Source organism: Schistocerca nitens, chromosome 8, assembly GCF_023898315.1.
Source record: "Schistocerca nitens isolate TAMUIC-IGC-003100 chromosome 8, iqSchNite1.1, whole genome shotgun sequence".
Lineage (NCBI taxonomy): Eukaryota > Metazoa > Arthropoda > Insecta > Orthoptera > Acrididae > Schistocerca > Schistocerca nitens.
The window spans coordinates 177,115,675-177,129,589 of NC_064621.1; the positions used below are offsets into that span (position 1 = coordinate 177,115,675).

General features: G+C 39.5%; 1 protein-coding gene across 2 annotated transcripts in view; it reads right to left on the reverse strand.

Moving 5' to 3' along the window:
• Window positions 1–489: 489 nt before the first annotated feature.
• LOC126198981 (immediate early response 3-interacting protein 1) overlaps window positions 490–13,915 on the reverse strand; it is a 34,976-nt gene continuing 21,550 nt past the window's right edge. For both annotated transcript variants that reach the window (XM_049935647.1, XM_049935646.1), the window contains one exon: window positions 490–755. In XM_049935647.1, the coding sequence (XP_049791604.1) occupies window positions 700–755 (56 nt within the window). In that variant the 3' untranslated portion in view covers window positions 490–699. The remainder of the gene's footprint in view (window positions 756–13,915) is intronic.

Genomic DNA, 13,915 nt, shown 5'->3' on the forward strand with positions numbered 1-13,915 from the left:
ACACACACACACACACACACACACACACACACACACACACAGTCTCTGGCTGCTGAGGCTGGTGTGGCCTCAGCAGCCAGAGACTGCAGTGTGTGTGTGTGTGTGTGTGTGTGTGTGTGTTTTCATTCTATCTCCATTTCTGACAGTCTTTTTGTTGTGCCTATCTGCGACTCAGCAGCTCTACTAATAATGTTACATTCATCCTGGATTTCTGTTAAAATTTCTTTCATGATCATCATAGTCTACATTTTTGCTGTTAATAAATAGTTTGTCTTCTCCTCCATGTAAAATGTATTTCTTTTCACCTGCTGTGAGTTCACACTGTTTCACTGCTATACAAATTACACACAAAACTGAAAAAAATTAGCAACTGAGATATAGCATGGAATCTTACCTGTCCCAGTACACATTAAAGGGTAGCTACACAACTTTAATCACTTAATCTCTTTCTTATGTGTTACTTGATGTAGGAAGGCAAGCTTAAGAATATTTTAAGTATAAAAATATCTTTATTCATAAAAGGGAAATTTTCAATAAGCTATACCAAAACAACAGCTGTACAGAAACAACAGTCCATCTTATATGGATCATTAGCTTCAACATACACACAAACTGCAATCCATGCCATTTCCCAAAAGCACTGTTCTTTTGCACACAAGTCAGTTCAGATGTTTCACGTCATTACATTTCCATCAAATGTCATCCAAGAAGCAGCTTTATTACTATTGTTATGATGTTGAGGAAAATTAAAGGAACTGAAATAAACAATACACATAATTAAAAATTGCTTCAAATTAGCTAATCAAAAACATCTTTAAGGGAGGTTCCAAAATCACACAAGTTCAACAGATTCCACACTGAATTTTACATCCAAACATAAAAATTGGTACCTACAATTACAAAAAATCCATGTCTGTAATTATAATATACAGGGTTATTACAAATGATTGAAGCGATTTCACAGCTCTACAATAACTTTATTATTTGAGATATTTTCACAATGCTTTGCACACACATACAAAAACTCAAAAAGTTTTTTAGGCATTCACAAATGTTCGATATGTGCCCCTTTAGTGATTCGGCAGACATCAAGCCGATAATCAAGTTCCTCCCACACTCGGCGCAGCATGTCCCCATCAATGAGTTCGAAAGCATCGTTGATGCGAGCTTGCAGTTCTGGCACGTTTCTTGGTAGAGGTGGTTTAAACACTGAATCTTTCACATAACCCCACAGAAAGAAATCGCATGGGGATAAGTCGGGAGAGCGTGGAGGCCATGACATGAATTGCTGATCATGATCTCCACCACGACCGATCCATAGGTTTTCCAATCTCCTGTTTAAGAAATGCCGAACATCATGATGGAAGTGCGGTGGAGCACCATCCTGTTGAAAGATGAAGTCGGCGCTGTCGGTCCCCAGTTGTGGCATGAGCCAATTTTCCAGCATGTCCAGATACACGTGTCCTGTAACGTTTTTTTCGCAGACGAAAAAGGGGCTGTAATCTTTAAACCGTGAGATTGCACAAAACATGTTAACTTTTGGTGAATTGCGAATTTGCTGCACGAATGCGTGAGGATTCTCTACTGCCCAGATTCGCACATTGTGTCTGTTCACTTCACCATTAAGAAAAAATGTTGCTTCATCACTGAAAACAAGTTTCGCACTGAACGCATCCTCTTCCATGAGCTGTTGCAACTGCGCCGAAAATTCAAAGCATTTGACTTTGTCATCGGGTGTCAGGGCTTGTAGCAATTGTAAACGGTAAGGCTTCTGCTTTAGCCTTTTCCGTAAGATTTTCCAAACCGTCGGCTGTGGTACGTTTAGCTCCCTGCTTGCTTTATTCGTCGACTTCCGCGGGCTACGTGTGAAACTTCCCCGCACGCGTTCAACCGTTTCTTCGCTCACTGCAGGCCGACCCGTTGATTTACCCTTACAGAGGCATCCAGAAGCTTTAAACTGCGCATACCATCGCCGAATGGAGTTAGCAGTTGGTGGATCTTTGTTGAACTTCGTCCTGAAGTGTCGTTGCACTGTTATGACTGACTGATGTGAGTGCATTTCAAGCAAGACATACGCTTTCTCAGCTCCTGTCGCCATTTTGTCTCACTGCGCTCTTGAGCGCTCTGGCGGCAGAAACCTGAAGTGCGGCTTCAGCCGAACAAAAGTTTATGAGTTTTTCTATGTATCTGTAGTGTGTCATGACCATATGTCAATGAATGGAGCTACAGTGAATTTATGAAATCGCTTCAATCATTTGTAATAGCCCTGTACTAGCTAACAAAGCCGGTAATGTTAGGTATTCATTTTGCCAATTTTCTATTAGAAACAAAAACAAAATAAACTGTGTTTGTGATGTAACAGAGAAACATTTTCATTTCCATGTATTTGCGAAAACACTTTTGAAAATATGAAATAGTTTCTGTACACTGGGCACAGCTGTTTCGCAGGTCTACAATGTGATTTTCTAATGTCTTTATGGTAACGCCTCTTCATAGCTCTAAAGACGGCCATTGTCTTCATCTACATTTATTTTGCACTTCACAACTGAAAGCTATCAAAAGTGCTGCCAGGTGTCAGGATTTCCTTTAAGTTGACTTGACTGTGGGAGTGTCTCAGTACTAAAAAGTAAATGTATTAAACCTTCATGCATGATGCAATTTTTTTTCACGCAATTCAGTGTTTAACATGTCAAATCTCCTGAACTGTGTGTCATACAATGATATAATTTTGTAAGTACACTCACCAAAAGACACTGAAATGCTTCGTAGCTTTTGTCAGTTATCCCAAATACAAAATAGACAAATTTGAAATATGAAAATTGCATCATAATTTTGAATTCAGCCTAGCTGACTCAGAACTATTCACACCAAAATTACTTTTATTATTTGCAAATCCTGATACGGAACATACAACAGATTTAATGTTTGTAGAAAAAAAAAAACTGCAAACCAGCCACTTGAAAACACGGCCAAATCAAATTAAGTATACCATTTCCATTTGGTTGGCATGGATGCTGGGAAGCGGATGTATGCTGAGGGTCACTCTGTAAACTGTTGTCATCACTAATATATGTGAATATTTAAATCAGTTGTGAAAGTATATCAGCATCTTGAATTAAACCTTGTGGTAGAAAACGAAATCAGGGCCAAGATTATTTAAAGGCAAACGTCAACTTAAACTACTACCAGAACTTATTTTCACAAGCTTGCACAAAAAGAAGACGTGGCAGCTTGGGAGACTATTGTCAAAACTTCAACATCAAAAAGCTAAGTACAATTAATTCAGCTACGCCTTCTTCACTTCGCCCACTTTAGGGTAGAAGACGAGTAGCAGAAACTGGTCATACCCAAAAGGTATTAGGACAGGTGGATGAAGTAACATTAAAAGGGGCACATGTGAATACTGGCTGCAAAATGTGTTGGTGAACAAAGCTAGTAGCAAATCAGAGATAAATTTTTTACATGATGCACAATGCAGCAATTTTTCATGCATCTCATTGTTTATGAGATCATATCTCAGACTGAATTATGGTAGATAGGTGGTTGCCCCCAGAGCGATTATTGCTGACAATAGAAGACATTCACACCAAGTTTGGTTGGAATTGGTCCACTGGTTTAGGAGGAGCTGCGGAGAAAACACACACACACACACACACACACACACACACACACACACACACACGCTTTTGTTATATGTATGGATTACACAAAATTTAATGATAAATGACAACGTGCAGCAAAGAAGTCTTTATATCCAGGTATCCAAATAAAACACAAACTGTTCTACCTTTACAACATTTAAGATAGGCAACTCAAGAATAAATGAATGTGGATTAATGAGACTTAAAGACAAGGTTATTAGTCCCGCAACTGCCAGCTGAACTTCAGTGCTGGCTGCCTTGTTCCCAGTTGGTGTGAACCCCACATTGCCTTGGCTTCATGCTACTTGGTGTACTTCATGTACAATTATGACTTCAAGACCAACCATGGTGTCTTGTGTGCCATTGTCATTGGCACCTACCATTTTCAGTAATGGCTTCCAGAACACCACTATTTGTACAGCAGAGCTCTTTGCCCTTTACCAGGCCTCCCAGCACGTATGGTGACATGCTATTCAACTGCCATATGCTCCAATTCTCTCAGTGCCCTTCAGAGCCTCTGTATGCTGTACACAGTCCATCCCGTAGTGCAACAGGTCCAACAAAGCTCCCACTTGCTCACTGCTGAGGGAGCCACTGTGATGTTCATGTGTGTTCCTGGTCACGTCAGTCTGATTGGAAATGAGTCTGCTGACACTGCTGTTAAGGCTGCAGTAGTCCTACCTCAGCCTGCTAGCTCTTCCATACCTTTGGTTGGTCTCCATGTTGCCATATGTTGACAGATGGTATCACTTTGGTGTCACAACTGGTCTTCTTTTCGTGGGAAGAAGCTCCGGGGAATTAAACCTCTCGTAACAGCTCGGCTGACCACCTCTCGGCCCTCATGTTGCAAGGACATAATTTTAACTAGGTTTCATATTGGACACTGCCTTTTTGTTACTTGGTGATCCACCTCCACTTTGTGCTCATTGTCATCAACTTCTGACACTTCACCATTTCCTGACCCAATTTCCTTTTTTTTAACCACTTATGTTCCAGTGTATGTTTGCCGACTGAGTTATCGGCCATTTTAGCGAACAGGACATGGGCTGTCCAATGCATTTTACTTTTTATCTGTTGTAGTGATACAGCAAAGAACATTTAATCTTTTTTGGAACCTTTTGTCTCTACAGTGTATTTTGTAGACTTTTCTCCAAGAGGAAGTCCTTATTTTAGCTCTCCTTCCTTCTGTCGATTGGGCTTAACGTATAGTCATTTTTAACTTTTTTTCTTACAGGTGTTCTAAAGATATGACCTCAGTTGTTTTCGCACCCTAAAAAACAACGCCCAGAAGTTTAACAGAAAGGTGGTGTCAATGATGCCAGTATTAGAAAGGTGCATCAAAAGGCTCCCCTGTGAAAGAAACTTACGGCAGAAAACACACCCAACACACTTTCCCCATACTAGCAGAAACATAGGATGATTGTAAATTAATCACAAAATCAGTTCTAGGGGTTGAGAGTGTGTGTAGTGTGTGTTTCAGTTTCAACAGCTGCTTAACTAAGCTCATCTCTGCAGCATTTCCAAGAATGCTGCCATCATTCTGAATACAAAGGAAGACAATAACTATATAGGAGCACTGAGGGTCACTGCATACATGAATTTCATAGACGGAGTGAGTTTTGATGTAAGTGAGGGCTTGGAACGCAGCTGTCAATTTCACTGTATAAATGCTAAAATCCTTCAACACAGAATGAGGTTAAAAAACTTATGTGCATCTGAAGGCCCAACTTAACACAATCTATGGAGCTATCTGTGTTGATCTGCGCAAAGGATATATATTCTTAAAGGATTGAGCAGAATGAAGAGGAGGTATGTAAACCCTTAATGCCATGCTTGATGTCCAGCAAAACAACTGGGCAGGATCTACATCATGAAGGAACTTAATGTTAGGATAAGATTGTGGATGAGAGGGTAAAAGAGCTCCTTATAACAGGAGGGTCTGTCAATACATTATATAAACTTCAACAATGGAAAATCCAGGATGTAATGTAACAACAAACTTATCTAATTAGTAATCAGATCTCCTGATGTTTTATTTAAAAACAAAAGGCAAAGAAAAGTATTCAGGTTATCAGAATATTATCAGGTACACCAAAAAAATATCGAATGGAAAAAAAGCCACAGCCAAAAATTGAGTACAGGGTAGCAGTTTGGGAATATACTGCCTCGAGCGCACAACCACTGACCTTACTCTGCTACATACACAGAATGATGTGCACCAAAGTTATAGCATGAAAACTCAAAAAGTTAATAACTTTAACATTATTAACTTTGGACACCAAATTATAGTAATGAAACATGTCTGCTTTTTAGAAGTTCTTTCTATGTATAGCATTAAATATACGGTTTTCTGTCATCAAATTTCATCCCTATTTGTTCAAAATTAGGGAATGTCTAGCAAAAAGCCAAAACATGTGTCTCTCTATTTTCAATATAGAATATCCTTGCAAAACTTGACCCAAATTGTGAACCCACATGTCAGACTCTCCCCATGTTAGCTAAAATCAGCAAAACAAAATTTATGTGAGACCCTTTAAAAAAAACTTAACACATGGACATAAGTGTTTTGGAAGAGGATGATCTGGCATTCAACTTTTTTCAATCCTGTAAGTAACTAGAAGATGCTGATGGCTTATTTTCAAGGAAAAATACCTACCTTCATCTGAAAGTTGTCTATGAGGCTTGTAAAGAAAGCTCTCAGCTCTCACAGAGGGCCAGACTCTGCTATTATGTGCCAGAACTAGTATATACCATAATTTAGTCAGGTTGTTGTTGTTGTTGTTGTTGTTGTTGTTGTTGTCGTCTTCAGTCCTGAGACTGGCTTGATGCAGCTCTCCATGCTACTCTATCCTGTGCAAGCTTCTTCATCTCCCAGTACCTACTGCAACCTACATCCTTCTGAATCTGCTTAGTGTATTCATCTCTTGGTCTCCCCCTACGATTTTTACCCTCCACGCTGCCCTCTAATACTAAATTGGTGATCCCTTGATGCCTCGGAACATGTCCTACCAACCGATCCCTTCTTCTGGTCAAGTTGTGCCACAAACTCCTCTTCTCCCCAATCCTATTCAGTACCTCCTCATTAGTTATGTGATCTACCCATCTAATCTTCAGCATTCTTCTGTAGCACCACATTTCGAAAGCTTCTATTCTCTTCTTGTCTAAACTATTTACCGTCCATGTTTCACTTCCATACATGGCTACACTCCATACAAATACTTTCAGAAATGACTTCCTGACACTTAAATCTATACTCGATGTTAACAAATTTCTCTTCTTCAGAAACGATTTCCTTGCCATTGCCAGTCTACATTTTATATCCTCTCTACTTCGACCATCATCAGTTATTTTACTCTCCAAATAGCAAACCTCCTTGACTACTTTAAGTGTCTCATTTCCTAATCTAATACCCTCAACATCACCCGACTTAATTCGACTACATTCCATTATCCTCGTTTTGCTTTTGTTGATGTTCACCTTATATCCTCCCTTCAAGACACCATCAATTCCGTTCAACTGCTCTTCCAAGTCCTTTGCTGTGTCTGACAGAATTACAATGTCATCGGCGAACCTCAAAGTTTTTATTTCTTCTCCATGGATTTTAATACCTACTCCGATTTTTTCTTTTGTTTCCTTTACTGCTTGCTCAATATACAGATTGAATAACATCGGGGAGAGGCTACAACCCTGTCTTACTCCCTTCCCAACCACTGCTTCCCTTTCATGTCCCTCGACTCTTATAACTGCCATCTGGTTTCTGTACAAATTGTAAATAGCCTTTCACTCCCTGTATTTTAGCCCTGCCACCTTTAGAATTTGAAAGAGAGTATTCCAGTCAACATTGTCAAAAGCTTTCTCTAAGTTTACAAATGCTAGAAACGTAGGCTTGCCTTTCCTTAATCTTTCTTCTAAGATAAGTCGTAAGGTTAGTATTGCCTCACATGTTCCAGTATTTCTACGGAATCCAAACTGATCTTCCCCGAGGTCGGCTTCTACTAGTTCTTCCATTCGTCTGTAAAGAATTCGTGTTAGTATTTTGCAGCTGTGGCTTATTAAACTGATTGCTTGGTAATTCTCACATCTGTCAACACCTGCTTTCTTTGGGATTGGAATTATTATCTTCTTGTTGAAGTCTGGGGGTATTTCGCCTGTTTCATACATCTTGCTCACCAGATCGTAGAGTTTTGTCAGGACTGGCTCTCCCAAGGCCGTCAGTAGTTCCAATGGAATGTTGTCTACTCCGGGGACCTTGTTTCGACTCAGGTCCTTCAGTGCTCTGTCAAACTCTTCACGCAGTATCGTATCTCCCATTTCATCTTCATCTACATCCTCTTCCATTTCCATAATATTGTCCTCAAGTACATCACCCTTGTATAGACCCTCTATATACTCCTTCCACCTTTCTGCTTTCCCTTCTTTGCTTAGAACTGGGTTTCCATCTGAGCTCTTGATGTTCATAGAAGTGGTTCTCTTATCTCCAAAGGTCTCTTTAATTTTCCTGTAGGCAGTATCTACCTTACCCCTAGTGAGATAAGCCTCTATATCCTTACATTTGTCCGCTAGCCATCCCTGCTTAGTCATTTTGCACTTCCTGTCGATCTCATTTTTGAGACGTTTGTATTCCTTTTTGCCTGCTTCATTTGCTGCATTTTTATATTTTCTCCTTTCATCAATTAAATTCAATATTTCTTCTGTTACCCAAGGGTTTCTACTAGCCCCCGTCTTTTTACCTACTTGATCCTCTGCTGCCTTCACTACTTCATCCCACAAAGCTACCCATTCTTCTTCTACTGTATTTCTTTCCCCCATTCCTGTCAATTGTTCCCTTATGCTCTCCCTGAAACTCTGTACAACCTCTGGTTCTTTCAGTTTATCCAGGTCCTATCTCCTTAAATTCCCACCTTTTTGCAGTTTCTTCAGTTTTAATCTACAGGTCATAACCAATAGATTGTGGTCCGAGTCCACATCTGCCCCTGGAAATGTCTTACAATTTAAAACCTGGCTGCTAAATCTCTGTCTTACCATTATATAATCTATCTGAAATCTGTCAGTATCTCCAGGCTTCTTCCATGTATACAACCTTCTTTTATGATTCTTGAACCAAGTGTTAGCTATGATTAAGTTGTGCTCTGTGCAAAATTCTACCAGGCGGCTTCCTCTTTCATTTCTTAGCCCCAATCCATATTCACCTACTACGTTTCCTTCTCTCCCTTTTCCTACACTCGAATTCCAGTCACCCATGACTATTAAATTTTCGTCTCCCTTCACTATCTGAATAATTTCTTTTATTTCATCATACATTTCTTCAATTTCTTCGTCATCTGCAGAGCTAGTTGGCATATAAACTTTTACTACTGTAGTAGGTGTGGGCTTCGTATCTATCTTGGCCACAATAATGCGTTCACTAAGCTGTTTGTAGTAGCTTTCCCGCGTTCCTATTTTCCTATTCATTATTAAACCATTAGTCAGGTTAAGGTCAGTGATTTCCGGAATTCTTTCCAGGCGTCAGGAATGTATTATTAACCATGTGCTCCAGTAATCTGCACAGAGTTACCATTACGTCAGCTAGTCAATAACTATCCTTACTCAGAGTTCTTACTACCAGTATGTTTCAAACTTGTTATAATTATTCTTTCCTTCCAGTAGGTATGAAAAAATACTTCTTGCCACATCTTTCTGAATAACATAAGCACATCTGATTTCCCTTTGTTAGTAACGTGTTGGAGCATCTGGTAATGTAATGGACCTGGCCCTGTGGTGTGTCTCCACATAGTGCTAAAGGACTGTTAAGTTCTCAATCACTGGAATTGGTGTTGTGTACTTCAAGATAATTTGTGCGCAAGAAGACTGTATATGTACTGCTGAATGTCCTACTTATGTCGTCATTCATGTGTAATGTGTCATTAGGGGGTTCAGCGAGTTTATGGGTATCAGTATGAGATATTTCAATTTTCGTAAATATTGACTGGGTCCCTCAAGTTGTCCTGAAGTTGAACTGTCTGAATACGTCCAGTGAGTGAACCAAAATGGTGCTGCCAAAAGATTTTTTACTACTGTTTGGCAGAGCACCATGATCTCATCCTCGTTACTTTAAATAGGATTAAGCCGATAGTTGAGGGCCATCATCTACTACTGTAGATTCATCACCAATCTTTAGCTGTGTCAGATATTTATTGCAACCACCAGGAAACCAACTTGGATTTAGTGGATCCAGACTATACAGGCATTGTCATTTTTGCAGCTTGAAGAATGATATTCACAGAGTCTTGCACTCGATACATTTTGTTTAGCACGACTTGCGCAGCAGAGGTGTGTGCGTGCAAGTCTGCAATTTTCAAGGACCACTGTGAAAAAACACTGGTAAATTGGAAATGTGGAATCAACAAGACGATGGGATATTTATCTCAGATCATCATGAGTGTGCCTCTGTCCATTGGTTCCAGGCAGCAACTACAGACTGAATGTATCACGTGCAACACTACAAGGTGAGATGCTGTTCATTGTTCATCAGGCACACATCTAGGTAATAAAGGAGTTTTACAAATACTTTGGCTCTGTTGTCCATATTTGCACTGCCCACCAATCCAAAATCCTTGTAATGTGTATTTCTATCAAGTGGACGATATACATTGTTCTTACTGTAATTAAGTGTACTCTAATAATATGCTTTGAGATCACATGCCAGCAGTACCTTTTCACTGTAGATTGAGTGGTGGACCATTCTATATTTGTGAGGTTTTTACTGGACACACAGCATTGTCGAACTGTCGACAGATGTTAAGCAATTAGTTGTGATTCCTATAAAAAGTATAAATCAATGAATGCACATTGGGATGGATACTAGTTTCTTGAATTCCGCCAGAAGAGGATGCTATCCATGGCAGTTCCATTGTGATACAGCTAGGTACTGGGAGTTTGGGGTAGCAAAAATGAAATGGGATAAAACTGAATTGCTGTTCGATCATATGTTGTTTATATAGGGTAGGTGTATTGTCCATATTTATTAATGTGCCAACCATTAACCTCTTTAGGAAATCTGAATTATTGTGAGGATTTCCCAGCTTGTATTTCATATTCGGCGGGCAATCAGTCTACTGAACAGGCTAATGTGCAATTTTATTTTCATTTGAGTAGGGCTAGTTCACTGGTCTACTAGTTTCTGAGAGGAGTATGTCCTATGTGAAATTCTCTCGTCTTGTGATGCCAGATCTGGATGAACAGTCTCCAGCTGCACCAGCAGATGGGCATCCACTGATATCATATAGTTTAAATCCAAGAGAGGTACCTGCACAAACCAGAAACTTCACCACCCACAGCAGTGTCCACCTGGATCAATGGTCACTGTTAGGACTCCCAGTGCCATAAAAGATACTGGATAAAAGGACGTCAGCATGTTATGTTGTTAGAATTTTATCATCATTTTGTAAATGACATGTCTTGAGGTGACATACTAGTCTTATGTACCCTCAATTCTTAGCTGTGGAAGTCTTTCTAGGTACTGAAAGTGCAAAACATGGATACAATATTTAAACTTCATAAAGGCCCATAAGAATAATAACTAGAAGTAGTAGACAGGCATGTTGTAAAGCACTGTTTCAGAAAGCTGGGCATCCTTACTGCACCAAGTGAGTACACCCACCAACATGTGGTGCATATCTGGGATCACAAAGCTGCTAACTATCCCACTAACACATAATTGTGGAATTAGAGCCAGTATGGAATTACAATTTTTTATATATAAACAAAAAAAAACGCATTATACAGTATTTTTTATCAGGGCATAAAATTTTAAAATACATTGCCCAAGGAAATGAAAGATTATTGAAATATGTCTTTTCAGAATGGCGGCTAAAACATTCTTCACAACCACTGCATACTACACAATTAAAGGTTACTTGAAGGACTCAGAGTAAGGAGTAATAAACAAAGGGGTTAACTACAGAACTTGTCACATTTCAATACATGAGCACAGTTTATTGCTTTTGCAAGAATGTCATGTATCAGGTAGTAATGACTAATGTTTGCTGAACACCCCCTCCCCCCCCTTTCCCAACTCGATGGACAGAGGCGATGACGGGGAGGAAACACGGAGCATACCTGAATGGGTGTCCTTACTGTGTGCAGCAGTGAAGAGCAAAGCTATGTTATTATATTACTAATGATCGGAATATAGTTGTGTGTAAATCTAACAACATCGTATAACAGACCGAGTGAATCATATAGTGCAGCTGTTAAAGACACTTACATATTCAAAGGATGGCGTTCGTTCTGTCCAGCCATCCTCATCCGGGTTTCCCATGGTTTTCCAAGATCACTTCATGCAAATGCCATTATGGTTCCTTCGTCAAGGTCATGGCCGACCACTGTCCTATCCTTATAGAGCATATTAAAGTATTCCATAGATATCTATATTTTGAGCTATTTACTCTTACTGTACAACCATAACAACTCTTACATCATTGTGAGATGATCCTTGGAAGATATAAATAAATAAATAAATAAATAAATAATCTGCGTACTCTCCTTGGCTTGCACAAGGAAGTAGAGCCTCAGCATGAACAGTGCAAGTACCAGTCTCTCTTGGGTACCTTAGGGCTCCACAATTTCAAAATGGCTAGTCCTTTACTTTTTGGGCAAAGTAACTATCCATATAGTAAGAAAGTGAAGGTACCTGTTCTACATCACAGACAGGGTTCTATAAAAGATGTTCCTCCCAAACTATTGTCAGATTTGGAAAAATGAATGTGATTATGCTTATGAATGGTTTTGGGTCACTGAACTACCAGCTCCTGAGCACCCTTACATTAAATACTTACAGACAAATGTGGTTAAAATTGATTCGAACTACTGAAAACTTTAAATCCAAGCACACATTACTTGAACAGGCAACTCCCTCCATAAGTCACCAAAATCACTAATTGTGGATGAAAGAAGGGAGTCAAACCAAACTTTAATATGCTGAATATGTGGCAGAGTAATAGCACAGAGACCAATCCAAAAGTGTTAATGTAAAAAAGTAAGACTGAGATCAATATCAGCTGAAGAGATCTACAAGCTGTTTCAGGAAGAATAGTAAAGGTGATGGTAGTATAAACTAATTTGAATAAAACATTCTGTATAAAATCTAGTTTGTACTGGTTACAGAGGTAAGTTTCCATATTGTGTATTGGTACTCCAAGTACTATGGTTTCATTTATCAATTGTCATTTTTGTTTAAAGTTAAAGTTGTGCAGCTATGCTTGAATTTACGTAACTGAATTTATCAAGTGTGATTGTTATTCATCAGCTAATTCTACTGGATTGTTCCAGCGTTAATGGAAGAGGTTTCTTTGGCTACAAGGATAATTATGTTCTTCCAGCATGACAAGGCCCCAGCACATTCGAGTTGTTAGGTGACACCATCAAAACCTAATATTCACCAGAAGATGGACTGGCACAAATGTACACATTTCTTGTTCACCAAGCTCCCCTAAACTTACCCCATTAGCTTTTAGCCAGTGGGGATGGTTGAAAGGGGAATCCAACAAACAAGAGAGACAAGAGTGTTCAGATTATGAATAGTGCTGTCCTCATAAAAGAATGCCAAGATAATCTTCAGAACGGCTACACAAAAATCTCTGTTTTAGGGTGCAGAAACAACTAGGGTCATTTGCGCCCATGTCAGACCTGTAGAACACTTAAAAAAAAAAAAAAAAAAAAAAAAAAAAAAAAAAAAAAAAAAAAAAAAAAAAGAGAGAGAGAGAGAGAGAGAGAGAGAGAGAGAGAGAGAGAGAGAGAGAGGAGTTAAAAACGACTACATATTAATCCCAATCGATGGAAGAGAAGGTAGCTAAAAACAGGGACATGGAGAAAGGTCTATAAAATACACCAGAGAGAAGTGGAGATCTTGAACTCAAAATTAAATGGCCTTCGCAACATTGCTAGGATAAAACGTAAAATGCGGTCGACAGCCCACGCTTCATTCACTAAAACGGCCAATAACACAGATGACATATGTGAACAAGAACGTAAAGGGCATTTTGTTAGGAAATGGTGGGCAAACAATGGTTGAGCTCAATGAGTAGATAGTGGTGGGGGAGCACCACTTAAATGGTGATTGCCAAAGAGACAGTGCCCGATACACAACCTACCTAGAATGATCTCCTCACGAAAAGAGGGCACAGAGAAGGTAGTCCAAGCCACTGGGAGAGGCTTAAAACCCTGGAGCTTGTTCCCATGAAGGGAGGACCAATGCTGATGCCAAAGTGACACCCTCTGCTGACAGACAGCAAAAC